This window comes from Alexandromys fortis, unplaced genomic scaffold, assembly GCF_014885135.2.
Source record: "Alexandromys fortis isolate MF-2015 unplaced genomic scaffold, M_Fortis_MF-2015_v1.1 scaffold_225, whole genome shotgun sequence".
Taxonomy (NCBI): domain Eukaryota; kingdom Metazoa; phylum Chordata; class Mammalia; order Rodentia; family Cricetidae; genus Alexandromys; species Alexandromys fortis.
In genome coordinates, this window is record NW_026068119.1 from 630744 (window position 1) to 656214 (window position 25471).

Below are 25471 nucleotides of genomic sequence, written 5' to 3' on the forward strand. Positions count from 1 at the left end.
ATACATATATATATATATATACAAGACCAGGCTGGCCTCAAAGTATGTATGTAGCTAAGGATGGTCTTGAACTTCCAATCCTCCTGACACTACCTCCTGTGTGCTGGGATTGCAGGGGTGCACTTCCATGCTTGCTTTATATGGTCCTGGGGATCCAATCCTGCCTTCATTATGCTAGGGTAGCACTCCACCAAATGAAGTGTATCCCAGCCATATATATATATATCCTACACTATTTTTAGCAAGCCTGTGTTTTCACTTATCCAACAGAAAAAGTCGAGTGTGGAATTTCCCACTTAGGGCGCCATATTTCAGCTCCAATCTCAGAGTTGGGATTTTCTGATGAGGGATGCTCAGCCTATACCAAATATTCCCTGAGTCAGAGAGAGGAAGTGCTGTCAAAGACAGTGCTGGTTCACTCAACTGGAATAGTGGCTGCTATTTCTGCTAATGGCAGACATGCAGCAATTTGAGCTGTGCAGAATTTCATAACATTGCAATATCTATGGGAATGCATGCCCTTGACTGTAGGAATTGCACACTAAAGCACTGAGAAGTGGGAGCTGACAATGGCAAGTGGGGGATGAAATACACATATGCACAGGCTGACATGCATGAGGATTCTGGCCACCAGCCTCTGCACCCCTTGGCATGGGCCAGGCCCACTCTAGTACTCACAGTCTTCCCCCGAGTAGCCAATGGTGATCTGGGGCTCAGGGCCCTTGCCCTGGTTGTTTACTGCCTGAACTTTGATCTCATAAGGCACAAAGGTGGAAGTGTTAGACACCACCAGGAACGGGTCGCTCACGGTCTGTTCCTTCCAGGTCTCCTGCTTGTCCTGTGGGCGCCACTGCACACGGTACTGAATCTGGGGAGCATTCCAATCCATCCACCGGAGGGGCTGGAGGAGGCCGGCAGAAAAGAAGCCCATTGGCCAAGGGCTCCCATCTTCTGTGCCTTGTCCTCCAGGCCAGATATTCCCCAGACATTGGCTTCCTCTTTAGCACAGTCAAGGGACAGCAAAGAGCTGGGTCCTGGCTTCATGTCCATAGTGTAAATCAGGGTAGGGACCCTCACCTTCCATGTGATGACCATATTGTTGGTCTCATTCCCTTCCCCTTTCACATCCACAGGGTTCTTCTCTGGGGCTGGAAAGTAAAGTTTCAGCCTATCAGTGCTGCAGCAAGAACGAGGAATGGCCCACGCTGGCCCCTGAAGCAATAAAACAGCAGCCCCAAGAGTGCAGCACAAACTTCCCTGTTGCCCCATGAATCCCTGGAAGCAGAGGGCATGGGCACAGCACCTCTCCAGACCCTCTCCACAGAACCTGGATCCCAATGACTGGCACTTCTTCCAGGTGATCTAGAAGAGGGTACTGCCTTGGCTTACCTGCTTCAGGTGTGACCACAGTCTCAGAGACAGGGCTGGGCTCCCCGGGACCATATTTGTTGATGGCAGTGACCCGAAAGGTGTAGTGGACATAGGGGGACAGTTTTAGGGTGGTAGAGGTCTGATTTCCTGGCACCTTGCCCAGACTGTACCATTTCTCGGGAGCCATTTCCTTGTCCTCAAACTCAATGTCATATTCTGCCAAGAAACAATCCACAGTGGAGTAATGAGCATATAACGTAGCTTAGTGAGGAGGGCGAAAAGGAGGAGGGTACTATAAAGGAACACAAGGCCATCCTGGGCTATGGTTCTGGAAGAGAGGAGGGTCCCAGGAAGAGGGAGAACTGTCCGGGACAGAGCAGGGGGGTACGACACTCAGGTCTCTTACTCTCGATGGGAGAGTTGTGGTCTTCAGCAGGGCTCCAAGATAAGTGCACCTGGCTCTGCTTCAGCAGGTGACGGTCAGACAGTTCTAGGTGGGGCACTGGCCCAGGGCTCCCTGCGGGCCACAGAGAGTGGATTCTCACTGAGAGTGGATTCTCTGGCCTTATCCATAAGCCCCCACCCACAACTCAGAATGTCCAGCAACAGGTGCCTGGACATGGTAGACCAAAAGGAGGTACCCTTTGTACCTAACACTACATTAGAACTTACCCACCACTAAGAGCTGTGCCCTGCTCTCGACCTCATCCAATTCAGTGCTGGCTACACAGCTGTAGTTGCCCTGGTCACTGTAGTCCAGGCTCTGGATGATCAGCTTCTCATATTCTATGAAATACCTGTGGAGGGGGCACACATGCCCTCAGCTAGTGGCAGATTCAATTTTCCTGTCATTCCTGCCCCCTTTCCTTGTCCCACCATGCCCCACTATGTTCTCTCTCTGAGCAGTAGTGCCTCCTGCCTGGACAAGGCTACAATGTCTGTCTCTCAATTTTTTCGTTCTGCTTGCTTCTACCTAGCCCAGTTTGGGGCTGGGGACCCTCACTTGTCACTGTCCCCACGTTCCTGGAGGTCTCGGCCATCTCCACGCCAAGTGATGCTGGCCCGCAAAGAGGGGTCAAAGGAGGCCTTGCACATGAACGTCACTGTTGCGCCTTTCTTCTCAATTGCGCTCCTGGGTCCCTGTATGATCTGGGTTGCTTCTGAGAGGAGCAAAAGCGAGAGGAAGTCACTTTCATGTTCTCCACAGACTTTAACCTTACCTCTTAGGAGGTCTAACAGTCATGTCTGGGCATTATCTAACCTTTAACCTGCAGGTTAGCCAAAATGGTCACATTGTTCTGGTCATTTGCAGCCTGGCAGAAATAGCGTCCAGTGTCATTGGCCTGGAGGTCTCTGATACCCAGGGTCCCATTGGCATAAGGGAAAAACCGTTCATCCTGAAGCACCGTGGTTCCTTCCTCATCCACCCTAGAGCAAGCAGAGGGTCTATATTGAACTAACCTGCCCTCCTAGAATCCTTAGATGAGGATATAGCTTAGAAGCCTCCACAGGATGAGCACTCACCACTGGACACTGGGAACGGGGGCTCCAAAGGCCTTGCACAGCAAGTAAGCAGTGCTGCCCTCAACTGCCATGTATGTCTGATTGTCTTTTGTTAGGATCCTGGCTGGCAGTTCTAGGAGAAGAACAGTCTCAGGAAACAGGATAGGTCTAGAGGTCCCAAGTATGGGAGAAGTCAGTGACTCCCCAGATAGCACACAGACCCCTGGGAGTCATGCTCACTGGCTTCCCCATTCCAGGCTGTCCCTCTTAGCCTTGGTTATATGGTCTCCTTAGCCTTGCATGGACTCTAGTCACCAGGATTCTCCCAATTATTTGGTCTCAAAGAGCAGCCAGTGTCTTGTCCAAAGTCTTCCCTGCCCAGCCCACAATCTTTCTGGGTCTCTGTGACAGAAGGCATCAGACTATCTTGGATTACATCTTGTCCAGGGTACACCTCTGCTCAGACATGATGCCAACATCCTCTCTTTACTATGACTCCCACGCCCAAATATTGTGAGGATGAAGGAGAAATGGGGCGAAAGTCTTAGCAAGGAGCAAGGCAGCTCCAAGAAGCTATAGCTGAGTAGTTTTGGTGGACTGAAGGGACAGAATGGGAGCTATGAGGCAAAGATAGGCAGGTGGGTGGGAGAGAAGGGACAGGAGAGGGAAGGCAGGCAAAAGATAGGCCACACAGCCTGCTGACATGGCACTCACGGACAACATAGATGTAGGCATTGGCTAGCAGGAGCCCATGCTGGTTGCGGGCCTCACACTGGGTCACCATTGTGTCACTTGGTTGCACGTTACTCAGGATCAGAGACCCCTGCTCAATCCGGTACTTCTGGTCCTTGTTCACCTCTGTGTGCAACAGGCAGGGCCCAAAGGCCCAGGTCAGAACATTGAGCTGTGCTGAGACCCCTCATCACCCTCCTTGATGGTTTCCTGTATTCCCCACACACCCAACCACTACTGAGGCCCTGCTTACTCTCCATAGACATTCCATTGATGCTCCAGGTTATCTCTGGCTGGGGCCTGCCCTGGACTTGGCAGTCTAGGCGAGCAGTCTCTCCTGGTCCATACAAATGGCTCTGGGGCTTCTGCAGCCAGTATGGGGCAGCTGAGCAGAAGGAGAGAGCCACTTAAGCCTAAAGCCTGCTCTGGCCCTTAGTGCAGGCCCTGTCCTCTCCCATGACAGTGGACACTGCAGGCCATCTGAAAGCCATTTTGAGGAGCCTGTGATGATTGGGAATGGTGTACCAGGCTCATACCTTCCACAGTGACGTAGTAGGCATGCCGTGCACTGCCCAGTGAGTTTTCAGCAAGGCAGGTATACTCTCCATCATCCTCCTCACCCACATTGAGTAGCTGTAGGGTCTTATTGTGGTTTTGGTAGATAACACGGTGTGTCGGCATAGGGTCACTGGGGTGCAGCCACTTGATGGTGGGTGTAGGGCTGCCCAGGGTCACAATGCCAAGGGAGAAGAGAAGGGAGAGATAACAAAGCCACTCAGTCCTGAAGCCTAAGCTTCCTGGGGTCACCCAGCCCCAGCCCTCCACCCTAGAAGCCCACACTTACAATCCCTCAGCAATGCATTCCAGGATCAATGACTGCCCCTGCAAGGCTACCAGGTGGCTGCTGGAGTTTGTAGGGAACAGCAGGCGTGGCTTCCGGTCAATCATGCTGTTGGCTAACAGGAGAAAGGGAGTGAATCAGCAGACTTGGAGGACTCAGACATCCCAGTGGGCCCCTAGGCCCTTGCTTGCTCCTATGTTAAAAAGAATGGCTGCAGGATAAAAAGTGTGCCTAACATTCAAGAGGCCCTGGGTTCCAGAAAAAAAAAGGATGCCCAATGGGTATGGTGGCTCTACCTGTAACATCAACATCCATTCATGAATTTGAGGCAGAAGAATCATTAGTTCAAGAATCATTGAGTTATAGAGCGAAACTATTTTTTGTTTATAAACTGTGTTTTAGCAGCGTTTGGTAACACGTGACTACAATCCCTGCACCTGGGAAGCATAAGCAGGCAGATTTCCATGAGTTCAAGGCCATTCTGATTTATATAGCAAGTTCCAGGCCAGCCAGGGCTACAGAGTAAGACTCTGTCTCAAAAAAAATAAAAAAGCATAAAAAAGCATGTCCATCTCTACCTTCACCACATGGGAAGGGGGCCTCAGTGCATAAAGTTGAGAGCCATACTGCTTTTGAGGATGTATGGGGTTGTGTGTCTCTTTTTTTTTGGGGGGGGGGCAAGACTGGAAGTCAAGAAAAATGTGAGATAGGGTTATCAAAGCTTCTGGGACTCACTGGGCTTGACCCGGAGGTCAATAGGTTCCTTCTGAATGATGGTCCGGGTCCCAGGGAAGTGGGCATTGCAGATATAGTCCGAGTGATTGTCTGAGGTCAGCACATTGGCAAAATACAGGTCTCCGTTCTGGCCCATGGACACCCGCTCATCTTGTTTGATGTGTAAAATCTCTGCAGAAGGGATAAGGAGATAGAAGTGAGAAGCTGTCAGAGAAGACCCCAGCCCTCAGCCCCCATGGCCCAGGCAGCAGCTCCTTCTGACACCCACTGCTGTTCATCCAGTAGATCCTGAGTGGCGCTGCACTGGGTGGAGGGTTGCAAGGCAGAACTACTGACTCCCCTTCCTCCACTTCCACAGGCTTTACAGTCTCCTTCGGCCACTTGGGGGCACCTGGAAAGGACAGAGGCTGACACTCTCATCCTTGTTAAAACAGCTGAAGACAGGAGGAGGGAGAACTGTCTTAGTGATTTGCAAGGGTCTGAAAGGGCCAAGTGGAAATTCACATAAAGGGAGGCAAAAATTCTGGATGCCTCTGAGGCTCATAGTGGAGATGGGGGTTCCATGGCAAAGAGATGGTGAACAGAAGGTCAAGTGGCCAAGAATGGTTAATCCACCACCGTTCCCAGCTCTCCCACCCACCCCGAGGAAAGGACAAGAATGGCAGGGGGAGGCTGAGGTGCAGCAGTGGGGGAGGGGAGCTGTGAAGGGATGCGGGAGTCACAGACCCTTCCATCATCTTGACACAGGAAACCATGGTAACGGTTCCCAAGGTAACTGAAGGGGCAGGGAAGGGAGAGGAAAGTGCTCAGGAGGCAGAAAGCTCATCGAGGATGGAATGTAGAGGAAAAACCCCAGGGAAAGGGCGACACAGATAAAAACAGAGCCCTAGAGCAGGAACCAGGAACGAGAGGATGGAGAAGCCAAGTTAGAGAAGCTGTGGAAGAGGAGTGGAAGGCAGCAGAGACCAAAGAAGGAAAACCAAGGGAAGATGAATGGCAGAGATTGACAGAGATGAGCTAAGAAGTAGAAGAGGAACCCAGGCAGAAACAACAGCCACAAAGCCCAAGCCAAGGAGTGACTCAGACAGAAATAGGTGAAGGGCAGACTAGACCCTTAGGCAGTCACCCACCCGTTCAACCAGGCCACAGATCCCAGGCTACCAGCATCAATCACAAGGTGGGCACTGAGAAAGACTGAGAGAAGGAAGGGGCAATGAGGTGATCCCAAGTTCAGTGGAGATAAAGAGGGTGACAAGATGGAGTAGAGAAAAGAGGAAGGGGCAATGGGACAGCTGGGGTGGGATAAGGGCTACCATGGAACCCAGGTACTTCAATCACCACACAACTAGCTGAGAGGACAGCGGTTGTCAGCCAGGCCCCCACCCAACCTCTGGAATCTAAGGGCCTTCCTCTTAGGTACCCCAAGCCCTCCCTGGCCCTGCAGTGCCTCGCACCCTCAGCCACAAGCTGGATCTCGTGGGACATGGCAGTTCCTAGCTTATTGCTGGCATAGCAGCGATAGATGCCCTGAAACCTCTGGGCAAAGCTGTTGTTGCCTTCGATGGTGAAGGATCCAGAATAAGGTGCTTCATGCACCACCACACCCACTTCTTCCTTGGGTTTGAAATGGATGCCATCTTTCGTCCAGCGGAACCTGTGGGCAGAGCATTGATGAGAAGTCCTGGCACCCAAAACATGCTGCAACAGGATAGGGCTGGAGGTTATGAAGCCCCAGGGGCTGGGGCCAGAGTGGGCAGGGACTCAAGGTTAAGGTTACAGCCCAGATCTGAGGCTTCTAGACTCAAGTCAGGGAGGCTTGTGGGCTAGAGGTTGAGGTAAGCAGTCAGAGGCTCAGAAGATGAGGGTTACTCACTCCACTTGAGGTCTGCCTCTGGCCTCACATTTGAGGCTTATGTCATCTGTTGGGAAGACAACCAGGCGCCGTGGAGACTGTTCCGTGATGACAGGTGGCTCCATCACTGGAAACAAAATAAGAAAATTGGGTAATTTATGCCTAGTTGGTACCATGGCCTCAACCCCTGTCTCATCCTGAAGATACCAGGGTCCTTAAAAAAATCCATGGCCAGTGAGGAGATGCATATAAGGAGAAGCTAAGAGACACATGGAATCAGAAATGTGCACATGAAGAACGGAGAAAAGATAGCATCTGCTCTCAGAAGCTAAGTATGACTAGTTAGTACTTGGATTAGAGAGACAGAAAGAACAAAAAGTCAAGAAAAGAAAAGAAAAAAGAAAAAAACAATTCCAGTCCAGTTGTAGTAGTGCACATAATTAATCCCAGCACTCAGGAAGATCTCTGAGTTTGAGGCCAGCCTAGTCTACAGAGAGAATTCCAGGACAGCTGGGCTACACAGAGAAATCCTGTCTTTAACCCTCCCAACTCTCTCTCTCTCTCTCTCTCTCTCTCTCTCTCTCTCTCTCTCTCTCTCTCTCACACACACACACACACACACACACACACACACACACACACTAACATACACACACCAAACAAACAAAAAACTGACACAGAAGAACAATTCCTAGTGGGAAGACATGGCACCAGAGGGACAGCAATAGACAGAAGCAGAGTGAGAGTGGCAGAAATTCCAGCAGAAGCAGAGAGAGAGCAAAGATGCTAAACTCAGGTGAGAGAAGAAGCCAAGAGGAGCTTCTGGACTGAGTTAAGGGGCAAGGGATCTGAGCCAGAAAAAGCCCCCAACCACACCCACTTACAGCACTAAAAGAAAGCAAAGTGACCTCCAATATGCAGGACAGAGGTGTGCTGGCTCAGCCCAAGGGCCCTCCTCCTCTCTCTGTGACCTTCAAATACATACTCCCACTCCTCAACTTACCATGGTGTCCTTTATCTGAGAATCCAGACAGCAAGGGAGAGAAGGGAGAGAAATGCTGAGAACAGTCACAATAGGGTCCAATGGCAGGAGAAGCAAGCTGGAGCAGACTCCCATGGAGAAGAGAAGCGGAAGGGTTATGGTGGTGGTAATAAGAGGGTATAGGTTGGGCTGAGCAATGGCAGGTAAAGCTCAGGGGTCACTGGACAGAATCTCTAGATGGCACAATGTCCAAGAAAAAAGATTCCACTAGATGGAGTCCCAGGATCTGTAGGTCCAGAAATACAGAACTTTTGTCTTTAGTAAAGAGTGCACAGGCAGTGGTGGCACACGCTTTTAACCTCAGCCCTCAGGAGGCAGAAACCAGTGGATCTCTGTGAGTTAGAGGCCAGCCTGGTCTACAAGAACTAGTTCCAGGACAGCAGAGCTACACAGAGAATCCCTGTCTCGAAACACCAACCAAACAAACAAACAAACAAAAACAAAAGACTGCTATTATAGTCCCTGGCAAGGTTGGGTAAGGCCCACAAAACTAACCTTCCAAGATGCCTTGGAAGGTTTGGAGGCAGACAGCCTGGCAGCTGGCACCCTCCCCGCTCCAGCCCACTTCTCTCCTAATCCAATTAGTGCAGTTCAGTGTTTTCAATTAGGAAAGCCCAACCTTCAGAGCCTGGCGCCCCTCCTCCTCAAGCCCTCCCCAAAGGCCCTGCCAGCATCTGAGTCTCCATAACCCGCAGGACCTGTACCAGTGCTCTTTCTCTCTGTCCTTCCTCCCAGGAGGCCACCAAGCTCCCTAGGGCAAAGGAGCTGCCCCAAGCCCAGGACTCTACTGAGCAGAAGGGGAATGGAGGGAGGGGAGAAGGGGAATAGGTACAGTGGGCTGGCTCTGAAAGCACAAAAGACTCCAATTTCAGCATAAGGTTCCCAGAAGAGAAAAAAAAAAAAAGGTCTCCCTAGGAACACCACAGAGGTCTATGAGCTGGGGAGGAGCCAATTTGAGAGCAAGAGTCTGACAGCAGTGACAGGATGAGGGGAATCAACTAAGTGAAAGAAACAAGAAGAGAGACAAAGGGGGCTGGAGAGGCTGGGGAAGGAAAGATGGGCGGTAGGTCTCAATAGGGAGGCAACACGGCTGCCTGCTATGTTGTATCAGGGTCAGTACCAAGGGCTGCTCATTGCTCAGGGCAGCCTTATTGAGCTGCTGTGATCTCCTGGCCTAGCTGTTTGTCCTCACTGCCACTTTTTCTAAATTATCCCTGCCCCCACCACACAGAGACACATCCAGGCAAGATGAACCAGTCCATCTGGCAGCAGGGTAGGTTGATACTCAGCATAAGGCCTTGGCACTTCAGATTAGGAGGCAGACCTTGAAAGACAAGTGAAAGGCAGAGAGGGAAGAAGGACCACTATATGTCAGTGAATGTGCAAAAGTTGGGGTCTGGCACAGGCGTGGATGTCTGGAATGTGCATGTCCCATGTCTGCTGGTGGATGTATTAAGGCCTTCCTAGAGCATACATGCATACTTGTCTGGCTGTGCTTACATCTCAGTGCTGGGTTGTGTATATAGTCCCCCATGTCTGTGCAGACGACTGCTCCTTTAAGTGTAAATCTTCACTTGTGTGTGTTTCTATTGCTGTGTCCCATTTCCATTTACATCTCTGAATCTAATGGGATCAAGTGTCTGGCTCATATTTCCAACCACACTTATAAGTCCCTAAGCAACTCTGGTGGATAAGTGGATGTGTAAGGGAGTAGCCTCAATCTCTGTGCCACCAGTGTCTCTTCACCTCCTCCAAAGCTCACCTCGCTTGGCTCCTATCCCATTCTTGGCACATTCTTCCCCACCCCTGCTCCAGAGCTAGTCTCTCTTTATGTCCAGACTCAGAGACAAAGATGACAAAGTGGGCAGGGATTAAAGTCTGGCAACTCAATATGCATAAACGCCATCATATATGGTACATCATATATGGTTCTTTCCTACAGGATGACAACCACTTAGAGCAGTGTGAAAACAACTCTTGCTGAAACTTAGGAGGAAATTCCATCGTAGCAAAACTACTACTCATCTGAGAACATACACCCATATATCCAGCCCACTACAATGAAACGTTACAGGCAAATACCTCAACATTTCCACAAACTTGACCTCTAAATAAGTTAAAGTGACTCACAAACTTACTCAAATAGGAAATTAAAATAATCTCCAGCAACAGTCATCTGGTCAGTCAAAATACATACATTATACACACACAAATACACAAGCCAACCCAAAAGCTTAGTCTCATTCTACAGCTAGACTCCACAATAGCCATACACTTACCTGTGATATCCCCCAAGCATCATAGATACCCGTTCCAGCCTTTTCCATTGCTTCCACCAAATAATTACACACCAAAAAGAATTCAGATGGCAGTTGAGTCAGGCCCTGGTGTTTTAAAGGTGTCTTTTCTTGGGCCTTGGATACCCAGGGCCCAAGATGAGAAAGAACTGAGATCTTAGTACTGCCCATTCTCCTCGCTGCCTCATCCCCTGGGGTGTGTTTGGAGGGAATGGAAGCAGAAGAGAGTAGGCTAGGAAGGGATGTGCATTCTTAAAAAAAGAAAGAAAAAAAAGGAGAGCTGTCTGCTGTCCGTGGTGCTGGAAGCATGCATGTCCCTGTCCACGGTGCTGACATGCCCCACGCTTTCCTCCTGGTCCTTCTAAAGGTAAACAGTGTCCTGAGTACCTCTTGTTCACCCTATGCTAAAGGAGTGAGGGCTAAAAATGGGGAGAAAGTGAAGAGGCAAAAGATAAAGAAGGGCTCAGCACAGCAGTGGGAGGAGGTGCTGAAACTTCCTCCAGCTACTCACATTCGTCAGGAATCTCTATGAGCAGGCAGGGGCTGCAGAAGAGGAGAGGCCACACGTACCACAGCGCCACGACCATCTTCCTAGTACCGGGGCAGCTCGGTGCAGCACAACTGGTTGGAGTCCACTCACCCTCCCGCCGAAGGGAAGGGGGTTAGTGGTTGACTTACAGTAGGTAGCTGCTGACAGTGGGGGGCACTGAGAGAAGGGAGGAGGGAAGGTGGGGGAGGAGAGAGGAAGAATGATGGAGCAGCCATTAATGACTAACACCTGGGCAAAGCCCAGATCTTGGCCCCTCCCTCAGTCCCACCCCCAGATGGAAACCTTCCCCCACTTCTCCTCCTTTCCCCTCTTTACACAGCAATTCTACCCTGGAAGGTGAAACTTGTAAGAGACCACCTTGGTTAGGATTCCAGATTCCCTTTCGTTCCTTTCTCTTGGTCTGTGCTTTCCTGCCAGCTGCCTCTCCAGTATCAATTTGTTGCCCCAATTAACCCCTCTGTGGGTACCAATAGCCATGTGTGTCTTGATACACCTGTGAGCAGGTGTCCAAGGACATGTGTGTGGATGCAGATCTGCATGTGGGGAGTATTTATGTGGTTATGTGTGTGCATTCACAAGCATATGTTGTTTGTTTGTGTCTGAAGGAATCCATGTGTAGCTACTAGCTTTTCATGTGTCTGAAAGTACTTGTAGACGATGAATCCCTATGACTCCTACCTAGTTCACACATGTGTGTAAAGAACTTTGCTTGTAATTTTATTGTTATCTTTCCAAGAGCTGAATGAACTGGGCAGTGGTGGCACATGCCTTTAATCCCAGCCCTCAGGAGGCAAAGGCAGGTGGAGTTCAAGGCCAGCCTAGTCTACAAAGCAAGTTCCAGGACAGCCAGGGTTCTTACATGGAGAAACTCTGTCTTGAAAAACCAAACAACCAACCAACCAACCAACCAACCAAACAGACAAAGTAATAATAAAGTCAAGTCCTCATGGTGAAAAATATTGCAAAGAATGATGTGTATACATTATCCTGTTTATGCCATTTCATACAAAACAAAAGAAGAGCTGACCCCTGAGAGCTGTTTGTGCCTACAAGCTGGAAGCTTGGGGAACAGGATAGGAAAAGTGGAAATGGGCCCAAGATAGCTGTATTTCATAGAACAGACTCAAGAAAAGGAAGCGAGGATGAGGGATGAAGCCTGGAGAAAGAGAAGAAAGCACTCCCTTGCTTCTCTTCAGCCCCCAGATGTCAATAGTGGGAGTTATGGCCTCCCTACTGCTATGTGTTCTAGGCCAGGGTCAAGGCAGGGCCATGAAAAGCTTTGGGATATTTCCAAAACAGTGTTTCTAAGATCTCTCATGTCTGGTAGTCTCAGCACCTGGTTCTTTTTTTTTTTTTTTTTTTTTTTAATCTTCAGAGTTCAACTGCTAGATGCATCCACTTCAAGAGAAAGTTATTCCAAGTGTGTTTCCATGGACACAGTGGGGCCCAGAGACTGAAGTTCCAAGAAAATGATCAGGAGAGGAAACAGATGACTAAGAAAACAGGCCACTTGGACTGACATAATAGAGGCAAGGGTGTTGAACAAATGAGCATGCAGTGCTGAGTGACTGAGCTAGAGGCCCTGAACTCCAATCTGGATGCTCTCAACAAATCCATCTAACCAGAATCTTATCAAAGTAGAGCGCCTCTTTAGAACACTCAAATGTAAAAGGCCAGCAAGGAGGACTTACAAGATGGTTCTGTGAGTAAATATGCTTGTCAGATAAAGCCTGATGATATGAGTTTTACCCCTGCAACACAGAGAATGGAAGGAGAGAATTGATTCCCATAAATTGTTCTCTGATTTTCAAGTAAGTTATCATGGCATAAACACACATAAATTAATAAATATAAAAGAAAAATTAGAATACCCAAAAGATAGGTCAAGAGTCCTGGAATGCCATGTTAAGGCATCTGAACTCCATTAGGACAGCTAGGAGTCACAAATTGATTTCACACAAGGGAGTGATCTGAGAGCAGCAGTCAGCTTGTAGCTTTGTCCTCCAAAGCTGGTGAAGGTGGCAGAGCACCAGGGTGGGTCAATAAGGCTGGTCTGGAGGCCAAGGGAATGACTTAAACACTGGGAAGTGGAAAATAGTCCAAACCTGCAAGAGCTGAGCTGAGCTGGGGCCCAGAATGGAAGAGAACAGTGGTTTTGTTTTACCAACACCTCCCCCAACAAAGCCAGTGCTAGCAGGGCCAGGCAGCCCCAGGCAGCCTTAGTCTTGACTTCAAGGCTTGTAGGAAGCAGTAGGAGACTCAGATCAGAGAGCAAGGGATCAAACAACAGCCTTGGGAACTATAAGCCCTGGTCTGAGGTGGAGGGGCTTGAGGACTGGAGCAAGGGAAGCTCAAAGAAGGACTGTCCTGTCTAGGAGGATGCTTTGATGCTCTGTGTATTGAACTGGTGATTTCTATCAAGCTACTTCCTCATTTTTCTTCCAAATCTTCAATCCCAGAATGGGGTTTGGTATACATGCAAAGTGAGGAGAAGGGGCTGGGAATATGGAGTTGCCTTTGCATGTGCCCCATCCTAGATTCATCCTAATACCTACATATTCAATTTATTTTTATGTCTTCTAGTATTTGTCATCTCTCTTGCCACTATGCTGGGTACTCAGAGACAGGCAGAAAGGAGCCAGAAGACTGAGAAGCCTTTGACAGATGGGAAGGGGCTCTCCTGTCTCCCTTCCTACTGCTGCTGTGTCTCTGATCTCTCATCATTCCTCAGGCAATTATAGAGAGAGCTAAGGTTGTTAGCTCAGCAGGCCCTGACCCCCCATCAGCACGATGGAGGGCAAAGGGGATGGTAAGTGTTCCACAGATGGAGCCAAGGCCCAGCCTGCCAAGGGTGACAGACAAAGCGAGAAAGAGGCAGGAGGGAGCAGGAAAGTCTGAGAAGCAGGGTTAGGGGGATGGTAACAGATGACAAAGACAGCTGTTAGAAGACTAGATAGCCAAGAGATAAACAAGCTGGAGAAATATGGAAACAGAGACCTGGGCACTGGGGACAGGAAAAAAAAACAGGTAAAAGAAATACAAAGGGTGACAGACAGGTACAAAAATAACTGCTGAGAAATGGCAGAGAGACAAGAGGGATAGGTGTGTACACCTGTGTGCAGGCCACAGCTGCCTCCTTCTGCAGTGGTCCCAGTCTCTGAGGGAAGATGGTGCCAGGCAAGGGGCAGGGAAGGAGGGACAATGAGTCTGGGTCAGTGGAGGTGGGGGTGCTTCTGTGCTTGGAGGTCAAGCTGAGTGTAGGAGCAGGCCTGAGAGAGTAGAGATACTGAGCACTGAGGTCAGAGAGACAGCAAAGCACCGCAGTGACAGTGGAAAGCCCCTGCCCACTTGTGGCACTGGGGCAGGACAGTCATAAGACAAGACAAATGATTCCCTGTTGGCTAATGCACATGTGCCAGAGAACAGGTGGAGAAGGGCTATGAGGGAGAGAAGCCCCCAAGAGCTCAGTGGATCCTTCTAAGATTGCTGCTGAGCACATGCCAGTGCAGAATAGGCAGCTGCCTGGCTGGGGAAGGTGCACACAAAAATCATAGACACAACAGTGTGTGTGTGTGTGTGGGTGTATCTATCATGTATATCTATCACCATGTACACCTCTCACCGTGTTGTGGAGTGTAAGACAAAGGTAAGTATGCACCCATCATTCTAACTACCTTGAAGCAAATCTCATATGAGCAAAGAGGAGAAAGGGTGCAGCAATCATTGGGAGGGACAAGTCCAGGAGGTGAAGATCAAGATCACAGGCGCACAAGGCAGGGCTCAGAAACAGCTCCCGAGGAGCCTCAGCTCTGCCCTTACCTTAGCTGCTCTGTGCCCTGAGTCCTGTGGGGAGCCCACTTGTCTACACCACTGCATGGCTGGCCAAGCCAGTTGACAGGGGGAGGCCTGTGAGGTCATATAACCTGACTGAATCCTGAGCACCCCCCCACACACACACTCCAAGGAAGCTATGCAAATGCACTTTAAGCACACGCCTAACCACTCTTGGACTGCCATTGCCAGTCTTTCCCAAAGGAGAAGAAACAAAGGGGTCTTTCAAAGGTGGAGCAAATAATATCTAAGCCTCTTACTCTGTTTCTAGAGGAATGGGATCAGGCCAGAACGGGAGCCGTCCTGGGGACTCAGTGTTCTTGGTACTATGTCAGAGTCAGAATGGGTGGCAAGTCTGTCCTTCAGGCCTGGGAGGAAGTAGGAGAGTTTTGGTAACTCATCAATATGGACATGAAGGTATAGGTGTCACCTAAATCCTATGCACTATGCCACTTTAAGCACCCCCACCCCGTAGGCTTTGGCTGTGGGTTTCTATGGTGATGGAGTCTGACAGCAAAAGTGGGGGAAGTCTTCTTGTAACCTTCTGGGTTATTTAGATAATCAGAATACATAAAGACTTGAGGGAGCCTGCATGGGTACCTGGAAGCCCAAAAGTCTTAGACTCCGTCCTACATCTTCCCTAAGGGGGACTGGAAAGAGTATACCCCATCCAGCCAGTCTTTCTTATGCCAGCCCCCTCATCCTGCCTGAGGCGCTCGTCTCCAAGGCAACTAAGGCTCACCTGTTAAGGACCATTCTCCTTAAATGATGGGAAGGGAGCAGATAGAGGTTAACCCTTTGTGAGGAAGGGAGGGAGGATCCTCATCATTGGCTGGTCCCATCCTACACTCCCTCAACCATGATGTATATCAGCTCCATTTTCTTAAGTAAACTCATAACACTTACCACCTACCAGGGACTCTTCTAAGCACTTTCCCACAGATTCATTTGACATGTGACAAAACTGAGACCCAAAGATGAACTGTGTGCAGAGTTGCCATAGGTACTCAGAAAGGGTGGAGGTTGAAACAGTGTAGAGGCTCCTGAAGCTGTCAAAAGCTCCTCTATCATCCTAATTTGTTCATGTCTGAATCCTCGAGAAACAGAGAGAGGCCTGGTCAAGTATGGCCTCCAAGCCATTCTGTCTCACAGGGAAGAGCCTATTTGCTAGGCAAATGTAGGAGATGAGGAAGTGCCATGTAAGCAACAGCATGCCTTCAGGGAGCAGGCCTAACCCCCAAACAACCTATCTGCCCCTCCACTTGGCTTCCTCTTAGCCTGAAGTCCCATGGATTTCCTTGTCCTCTTTCTGATAGCTGGAATCTCAGCTTGCTGTTACCTGCCTTGCAACCAAAGGCTCACAAAAGGTCCCTCTCTCCAGCTAGAGCTCAGGAACAGCAATGGCTCTGTTTCTGTACAGGTGATAGAGACCAAAATCCAGCCTTCCGAAGTGCTGGAGGCAGAGCTATGAAGTAGCAGGGGGTATCAGGGTTCTCCTGGCCCTGGGTTTCATGGGTCAGATAGGATGAGACTCACTGAGGGGCTTCAGGGGCCAGGTCAGAGACTATATGGATCCACTCCTTGGTTGAGGGGCCACCAAACAAGTAGGCAATCTATCTGAGTAAAATGTGGTGAATGGAGCAGCAGCTACTTGTCTCCGGTTCCAGAATGACTCCTGGAAATGTCTCAGACACGGTCAGGCCCCAGCAGACCCTTGGGGCTTCTATTCCCAAAGGGTGAAAGGGAAGAAGAGGGGCACAGGAAGCCTAGGAGTGGACAATGATGCTTCTGTCTTCCCTGTGGCCTGAGCATTCCTCAGGCATGAACGAAGCCATCTGGGGAGGGGCCCAAGGGAATAGCCCCTTCCACTGAGACCAAAGCCTGGCCAGATCAAAGGCTTTGCCCCCAACAAGAACCAGTGCTGCATCTGCCAGCCACCACCCCATCCCACTCTCCCAGTGTAGATCTTGTTAGGGACACAAGAGAATGTGTATGTGTGCACACTGTCTCTCAAGAACATGCATAGAAATATACAAATGTTCACAGACAGCCAAATAGGAGTCCCATGCAGGCAAACAAGACTAATGGAAGTTACACAAATACACACATGTGGCCAGATACATGAGCCTCACACATGCAAATAAAAAGACTAGAACATGTACACACAGGCCCAAAGCTTCCCAGCAACCAAACTCCTCCATGCAAACCTCCAGACTAGGGCTACCTTTCCCCCATCCCATTTTTGCCTGGCACTGTATGCTTTAGACTGGATTTCTGAGGAATGAAGGCACTCCTAAAGAGACAGTCCTCATCCTTCAAGCCCCATTTTCAGACCAAAACTGAGACTGACAGGCTCCAAAGTTCCTTATGCACAAGTGCATATTCTGTTACCTTCCTGCCCCACCCAATCCTTGGCTTATGCAGCTGCCCCTGCTGGGTTTAGGAGCCAGGGACTAGCACAAACTGCTGAATGCAGACCAAATGGCCTTGCAGCTTTTCAATCTGGAAAAGCTGAGGCAAGCTTCTGGGGTCTTGGGTGGGGGATACTGGACAAAGAAAAGCTTCCAGAAAGGCCAGCCGAGCAGATCCTTCCCCTGGCGAAAGAACTCCCCGCCCTCCTCTGACTCCTCCCTCTCCCTTCAACCACAGCCTTTAGGAAGCCACAAAGACCCTGTTGATATTAGGGAAGCAGGCAGGATGGTAATCAGATGCTTCTCTCTACCCTCCAGGTCAGACAAGGTCATATGGGGGTGTCTAGCCCAATTTATGGGCATGAAGACAATTAAGGTACACTAAGGGTCACCCCTATTACTGGGTCTGGCAACTCAGTGCCAAGCTCACAGTCATCAGGAGCTCCTGAGAGAGAACAACACTTTAGGGGAAGTAGGGAGTGAAGCAAAGAAATACCATATCAACAAAATGGCAATCAGATAGAGCAAGGAGAACCAACTGGAAAGGGAAGTGGGCAGGCAAAGGCAGGGAGGAAGACAGAAGAGAGGAGGGAAGGAGAGGGCTGCATCTCCCCCCCCCTCCATTGGCAAATGAGAAAGAATGGTCTAATGAGAGGATGACAGGGTGGCAGCAAGGAGCTTGGGAGAGCAGAAGAGATGACCAGATTAGAACAAATGGCAACGGAAAGGTTATAGGGTCTAATGGGTGGGGCCACTGAGGGTCCATTCTAGTTGGCCCCATACAGGGACCCAAGCCCTGCCTTCTCCATTATGGGAGCAGGTGACAGGGCAAAGATGCTTACAGTTGGGATACTAGTCCTGGAATTCAGTCCCATTCCCAGTGCCTGAACTACAGGGTACTCCCTCACACCTTGTCCACAAAGGGAGGCCTGGCAGATCTCTGCATGGGACCTCAGTTCTACTCTATAACCTGAACACACATGGTCTTGGAGCTACTGGCAGTGATAGGATCATTGGGCTAGGACATTCTGAAAGGTCATGTCACCCTCTCAGACCTGAGGAGCACCTAGTTGTTGCAATTTTGGGTGGTACTAGGGACTATTTGCTTTGAAAGAGACCTTGAATATATCAGTGACCCACCACTGCTGAAGATCAAGTTTGGTGTCACGGCACAAGAAGGCTGAGGCAGGAGCATTACTGTGAGCTTGAGATCAGCCTTAGCTACATATTGAGTACTAGATCAGTCAGAGTTACAGAGTGAAACCTTGTCTCAAAAAAGAAAGAAAGAAAGAAAGAAAGAAAGAGAGAAAGAAATTGAGAGGCAAAGGCAGGCGGATCTCTGAGTTCGAAGCCAGCCTGGGCTACAGAGAGTTCCAGGACAGCCAGGGCTACACAGAGAAACACTCTCTCAAAAAACAAACCAAACCAAACAAAAAAACCCAAAATGCAAATAAAAATGGGAAAGAATGGAAGCGATGGGGGTTGAAGCTCAAAATAGGTAAGGGCCTGATTGTCTCAAGTAATTGATCTGGGTAACAGCCAATATAGCACACTCATCTGTCCCCTTCACCCTTCCTAACCGATCACGGTCAAGTGCTTCCCATGGAAAGTGCCTATTCCTCAGCAACAGAAAGAGTACAGACTTGGGGGAGGCCAAATGGAGAGCATAGCAGGGCTCCCTTGTCTGCTGGCCTTACTTCACACTGTCTTCCATTTCCCCTTCAAATTATCGTGGAACAAAAAGAAAGAAAGTAAATTTATATTTCATAGAGACAAGGATGGTATTGGTGACTGGTTACTTTCATGTGCAGTCTAGTCCAAGCAGACACTCAGCAGTGTGAACCTGTCTAGCAAATGGCTACCTGCCCTTTGTCGCTAAGTTCCTGGGCAGTCATTCTGTGAATAAACCCCATGCCTGGCTACCTTGTGCCATGGTGTTCTGCAGAAGACTAGGGGCTGGGCACTGGGGGGGGGAGCCTCTTGGGAATACGTGGTAGCAATCCAGGAAGGCTGTGCTGTGTTGAATACTGAACATGTTTCCCTCTCCCTAGTAATCAGATTACCAGCAATTCCTAATTTCTTTTGTTCTCCTGTGTCTATTTCAAATGTATTTCAATACGTTTTTCCTTTGTATTTAAAATGTACTGTAACAAGATGTATTGGTTTGGGGATTGTATACACAAACAAATAGAGAATGGGAGGTATTGGGATAGGACAAGGAAGCAGAGAAGTGGGGAGTTCCCAGTTGCAGCCCTAGCACCAACTCACCATGTAGCCACAGACACTTGAGAGTGACTGAAGGCTTGGTGCCTGACAGTAAGCAATTATACAGTACTACATAGATGTTGAGCCAGATGAGAGGCTAGGTTTTGCAAGTCCCACCACCTGGCAGCAAGGAGCCCATCAGAGGTGAGAGGCCCTGGGCAGGCCCCACCCTAGCCACCTTACTAAAAGACTGTAAATTAGGAAAGAAAGCCTGTTGGATCTTATTCACCATAAGGGCCATGTGAGTCAGCAGAGATAACATTGGGCTGCCAGCAAACCCAACTACTGAATCAAGTCATCTTGAGTCAGGCCCCAAGACAGATAGTGGTCCTGCCTCCTTGAGACAGGCAGTGATGGGTAGAGGTTCTACATAGTAGGTCAGGGACAGTGGGTTATACTTGCTGTTCTTTACAATACTCGTAAATCAATGAAACTCTGAACCAGGCAGAAGGGAATAAATAGGGTATGGAAAGCTCTCCCCTCCGATAATTAAACAGAGACTGTAAGATATGGCAATGGCCAAAATTGCTGCAGTCTCTACAGAAAAGGGTCCCAGGCACCTTGCTTCTAGAAGTCCCTGGTCCTGAGCCAATGAGGCCCTTTTTCCCTATTCCTACCTGATGGACCCATGGTCAACACCCATATGTACCCAGAGGCACATCTCTCCTCTCCTAGCCTTTATTGGCCAAAGAACCTAAGGGAAGAGGTTCCCTGCTGCACCTGAGAGGAGACTGGCTTTGCATATCATTTGAGGGGATTCCCAACAGGAATTTGGAAAGGAGGAGGTGAAGAACAAAGCCCCCTCCCCACCTTGGGGCAGAGGAGCAGGCAGCGCCCAGCCCTCCTCTTCCTTCTCCCCCACTGAAAGGAGCTTTGCTCAGTGTCTCTCACACCCCTGCTAGACACTGGGTTATTCCAGCAAACGGGACCTTAAATGGGGGGGGGGGTATGAGGAGCAGCCACGCCCAGAGCCACACCCCACGACGGTCGACTAGGTTAGAGGGACATTTTGCTGGGTTCACATTGCTTTCCTCACACACGCACACACCCATAGGGATATGCCAACTTCAGCCCCACCTGCCCATACAGAACCTGTCTGACCACCCTTGTGCCCCTCCCTAAGCCTGCTTTTGAGGTGCCGCCCAGTTACTCCTCACCTGTAGGGCTCTGGCACCTAGCCACTTTGCCCTAGCCCACTCCAGACTGCAGTGCCCAGAGCCCGGTGCCTAGTATGGGTGGGGCTCCAGCCTCCCTGCCCTCTACCGAGGCCAGCACGAAACCCGCTTGTACCTCTGCCAGAGGCAGGGTTATATCTGGAACGTAGAATGGTCGCTGCTGCGGCCAAGGGGACAAACCAGCCCGCCTTACCTGCGCCGCTCGGGTTGCCAGCCTAGCCCCTACGCACGCCGGCCTCGGACTCGACACCCAGCGCCTCCGTGATTCCGCTGCAGACGCGGATGCTGCTGCTGCTGCTGCTGCTGCTGCGGAGGCAGCGGCGGGCGGGGCGGCGTGCGTGGAAGGGAGGGGAGGGGAAGAGGAGCGCGTGGGGGGGGGGAAGGAGGGGGAGTGAGATCACCTCCCCCGCAGCAGGCCAGCAGGCCCCGCCTCGCCACACCCTCGCTCCTTGTTTCATCGGAACCCAGCCGCAGAGCCCCGCGCGTGATTGGGACCTCCTCGGGATCTTTATCCAGGAGCTCCGTAATCCTGAACCCCAGAGACCAGAGTGACCCCAACCTCACCATCGGGGATCCCCGCCGCCCTGGAGCCTTGGACTGGGAATCGTTGGCAGGAATATTCTTGGGATCCCTGGGCTGGGCAGTGGGGAGAGGATCCAGGCTGTGAACCAGATTGCCCCGCCTCCACTTAGCCATGGAGGGCGCTGGCCAGTGATGGGAACTCGTACACAATTAGGTCCGTGCCGCGCCCTGGTCAGGCGTTTGAACGTCTCCATGCCCTTAGTGCAGTGCAGAAACCCATAACCTCGGGCAGTTCTTCAAATCCCTGCCCATCCAGGACGCGAGGCCAGGATCTTTCAAGAATGTGCGCGTGAACCTGAGTCCCCAGCCTGTGAAGGAGATGTGGCGGGGCATGTTCCCGCACAGCCACAGTCCCTACCTACCAAACGTCGGGCCCCAGCGTAGCCCAGAAGAAAAAGGTCGCATAGAGGGCGTTCTTAGACATGCAACCCCTACTCCCACTTCCAGCATGCTTAGTGCCTAATTTCTTTGTCCTCAGGATAGGCCTCTTCGTGACCTTTCCTGCCCTCTCTACTTCCACTTATAGTTCTTTGAGGAAAAAAGCTTCTGGAAAGACGGAGCTCTTCCCAGTGGTGCCCCCTCCCAGGCTCATGGCTGTGACCTCCCAAGCAGGCAAAGTGGAGGGGGCTGGAATTCCAAACTAAGTCCAGCTAGCTGAAGCCTGGGGGCAAGGAAGGCCTAGGGCCCAGATGGTAGATTGCAGCCCTGGTAGCTACGGTATTTTTATGGGCATGCCTGTTACTCAGTGAAGCATTCCTTAGGCCCTCTGCTCAGCCTGCTAACACTCCCCTAGTGGTGCAGTGCCCTGTTCCCATGAAATCACTTTGGGCACTTGGCCTGGTCTCCCTCCCCCATAGGACCACCTCCCACCACCTTCTTTTCTCATGAAAGAAAAAAAACTTGGGGGCACCCCACCAGCCCTCTGTGAAGGTCTGGATGCCGAGTTCAATGGAGTCTTAAGGAAGAGGCATTTGAGTGAAGACGGAGGCCTGAGCAGAGAGCTCAGAGGGTGCCGCCCCTTCTACCACTTGGTGCAGAGGGATTCAGAATGAAGTTTAAAAAGTACTCAAGAAGCACCACTAGTTCAAGACTTCAGGAAACAGCAGAAGAGACTGCTGCACCTGCCTGGGTCATGAAGCCAGAGGCCTTTTGGGCTGGGCAGAGAAGGGTATTTTCCATGAGGCACTGAGCCGAGAACAGCTTCCTGACTACACTGATATAAGGGCGATAGGACACAAAATTGGCCTCTCTTCAGCTGCTTCCTCTACTGCCCTACTCCCAGTTTGCACCCAAGCCTGAGCTCGACCTAATTTAGGGTTGATGCTGTCCTGGAACTCACTCTATAGCCCGGGTTCATTTTAAACCTACATCCCTCTGCCTCTGCCTGCTGGGACTACAGGTAGTGGTTCACCACATCCAATGCTGTATACAAAGTTTTATTTCATCTCCCCAAAAAATCTTTGTTATTTAAAACTCAGCACTTGGGAGGCAGAGGCAGGCAGGACAGCATGGTTTACAAAGCAAGTTCCTAATGGGTCAAGGCTATATAGTGAGAGCCTGTCTAAAAAAAATTAATCAATTAAAAAATAAAAGTCTGCTTGCTGGACATAACGGCACATGCCTATAATCCTGGCACAGGGAGGTGAAACAGGAGGGCCTTATGTTTGACACCTAATTGGGCTATTTAGTGAGTTCAAGGACAGCCTGGGATGTATTGCAAGAACCCGCTTCAAAAAACAAAAGTAAAATGAAATAAAAATCAACTTAAAGGATAGGGCTGTGACTCAGTGGAAGAGTGATTGCTTAACATGCATGAGGCCCTCAGTTTTTTTCTCAGTTCTTCCATAAAACAAAAAGGAAAAATCCCCTCAAAAATCAGTTGAAATACAACTTACAAAAAAGTTGACTCTTTTGAGGTATATACTTTCAGGAAGGGTTTTGACTATTTGATTTTTCTTTTGTGTTTTGATTCTGTTTTGTTTTGTTTTGTTTTTTGAGACAGGTTCCTCTGTGTAACAGTCTTAGCTGTCCTCAAACTCACAGATACCTGTCTACCTCTGCCTCCCGAGTGCTGGGTTTAAAGCCATGTGCCACCACAACTGACTTTTTATTGAAGGGGGGGAGGGGTGATTTTTATTTGTTTTCTGAGTTTTTTGTTTTAATTTAACCTTTAATCCAACACTCAGAAATTCAAGGTATATAAAACAATTGGTGCCAGCCTGGCCTACATGAGAACCTGAGTTCAGTTTCCGGCATCCATATCAGGCGGCTCACAACTGTGTGGAACATCAGCTCTAGGAGATCAGATAATTTCTTCTGGTCTCTGCTGACATCTGCACTGATATCACACACACACGCACATGCATGCACACACACGTGTACACACACACAGAGGTAATTAAATTTTAAATAAAATCTTTAAATAAATAAAGAGGCAAGAATGAAGACAGAGAACAGACCCAAGTACACCCTCTTGGTCATCTTGGATTAAATTTCTTATCTCCTTGCTTTTAAGCACTGTATGAATTTTTTAGTAGTTATTGAAGTTACTGCCATGCACTCTTATTATTTGTTTGTTTGTTTATGGTTTTTCAAGATACAGTTTCTCTGTGTAACAGCTCTGGCTGTCTTGGAGCTTGCCTTGTAGACCAGGTTGGCCTTGAACTCACAGAGATCTGGCTGCCTCTGCCTCCTGAGTGCTGGGATTAAAGGTGAGTGCCACCACACCAGGCAAATTAGATTTTTCTTAAAATTTATTATTATTATTATTAATATTATTATTATCTTATTTATTATTATTATTTTGGGGTTTTTTTTGAGACAGAGTTTCTCTGTATAGTCTTGGCTGTCCTGGAACTCACTTCATAGACCAGGCTGACTTCAAAGTCATAGAGATCTGCCTGTCTCTGCCTCTCAAGTGCTGGAATTATAGGTGTGCTATAAACAGATTTTTCTTTGGGCTGCCAGCTCACAAAAATAACATGGAAACTTATTATTAATTATGAAAGCACAGGCTATAGCTTAGGCTTGTCCCATTAGGTCTTATAACTTAAATTAATCCATTTCTATGCATCTATGTGTTGTCATGTAACTTGTGGTTTTTGCCTCTCCTCTTGCATGTTTGTACCCTCTGCATCTGGTTTGTAACTCTGCCTTTCTTCTTTCCAGAGCTCTCTCTGTCCAGAAGTTCCTGCTATTACCTCCTGCCTAGCTATTGGCTATTTAGATTTTTATTAAATCAATCACAGTGACAAATCTTCACACAGTGTAAAGAAATATTCCAAAACAGTGTGCACCACCAACACCCAGCTATTTTATTATTTTTAGTTATGTGCTGACCTTGAACTCACAGATATCTGTCTTCCTCTGCTTCCCAACTGCTAGCTAACATTAGAGGTGTGCACCACCAACACCCAGCTTGTAACATATATTATGGGCTATTTGTACACTGTGTGAAGATATATTACTGTGATTTGTTTAATAAAGAGCTGAACAGCCAATAACTAGACAGGAGATATGGGTGGGACTTCCAGGCAGATAGAGACAGGAAGTAGGAGATAAATCTAGGTGTGAGAGATGCCAGGAGACACCGAAGAAGTTAGACAAACAGAATGGGAGAGAAGTAAAAGCCATGTGGTAGAACATAGATTAATAAAAAATATAGTGGGTTAATTTAATTTATAAATTCTATAAAGCCTAAGCTAAGACTGAGATTTCAAATTAATAACAATAACTCTTTGTGTCATTATTTGGGAACTGGCTGGAGGAACAGAGAAAAACTTGTTACAAACATGCATTGTTTTTTGAATTTTTTTAAAATTTTATTTTGTCTGCATGTATGTCTGTATGAGGATGTCAGGGTCTTGGAGTACAGACAGTTGTGAGCTGCCATGTGGGTACTGGGGGGTCGAACCTGGGTCCTCTGGAAGCACAGCCAGTGCCGTTAACTGCTGAGCCATCTCTCCAGTCTGTAACATGCATTCTTAACAAAGCATAAAGTTAAATATGTCAGCTTTGCGGGTTATAATGTAGGTCTACAAATCCCCTGATACTCCTCTCACAAGGTGGCACCTCAAGTGTGGTAGCATGTGCCTGCAATACCAGCATTCTGGTGGCTGGGATAGGTAAATCGCAAATTTGAGGCCAGCCTAGGCTGCATGAGGAGAACCTGTCTGGAAAAACAAAGGAAGTGTGATGTGAGAAGTGGTGATGTGCTCTCCTTAGAAGAGAACTTGCCTATTCCACACAAGGCCCCAGGTTAAAGTCCTGGTACTTTATGAACTT

The 25471-nt window shown here is 49.1% G+C and overlaps 1 protein-coding gene across 2 annotated transcripts in view; it reads right to left on the reverse strand.

Annotated features, from left to right (window-relative positions):
* The window catches only part of L1cam (L1 cell adhesion molecule), a 25663-nt gene extending 4727 nt beyond the window's left edge, over positions 1 to 20936 (reverse strand). The window contains exons 1-18 of one of the 2 annotated variants that reach the window (XM_050125101.1): positions 20799 to 20936; positions 10885 to 11079; positions 7056 to 7161; positions 6637 to 6836; positions 5451 to 5573; positions 5183 to 5353; positions 4451 to 4562; positions 4143 to 4327; positions 3860 to 3991; positions 3589 to 3732; positions 2896 to 3007; positions 2633 to 2799; positions 2375 to 2531; positions 2044 to 2168; positions 1778 to 1888; positions 1390 to 1587; positions 1078 to 1148; positions 679 to 901 (exon numbers count right to left, since the gene is read on the reverse strand). In XM_050125101.1, the coding sequence (XP_049981058.1) occupies positions 679 to 901; positions 1078 to 1148; positions 1390 to 1587; positions 1778 to 1888; positions 2044 to 2168; positions 2375 to 2531; positions 2633 to 2799; positions 2896 to 3007; positions 3589 to 3732; positions 3860 to 3991; positions 4143 to 4327; positions 4451 to 4562; positions 5183 to 5353; positions 5451 to 5573; positions 6637 to 6836; positions 7056 to 7161; positions 10885 to 10960 (2413 nt within the window). In that variant the 5' untranslated portion in view covers positions 10961 to 11079; positions 20799 to 20936. The remainder of the gene's footprint in view (positions 1 to 678; positions 902 to 1077; positions 1149 to 1389; positions 1588 to 1777; positions 1889 to 2043; positions 2169 to 2374; positions 2532 to 2632; positions 2800 to 2895; positions 3008 to 3588; positions 3733 to 3859; positions 3992 to 4142; positions 4328 to 4450; positions 4563 to 5182; positions 5354 to 5450; positions 5574 to 6636; positions 6837 to 7055; positions 7162 to 10884; positions 11080 to 20798) is intronic. The other variant, XM_050125102.1, reaches the window with a different exon arrangement.
* Positions 20937 to 25471: the final 4535 nt, after the last annotated feature.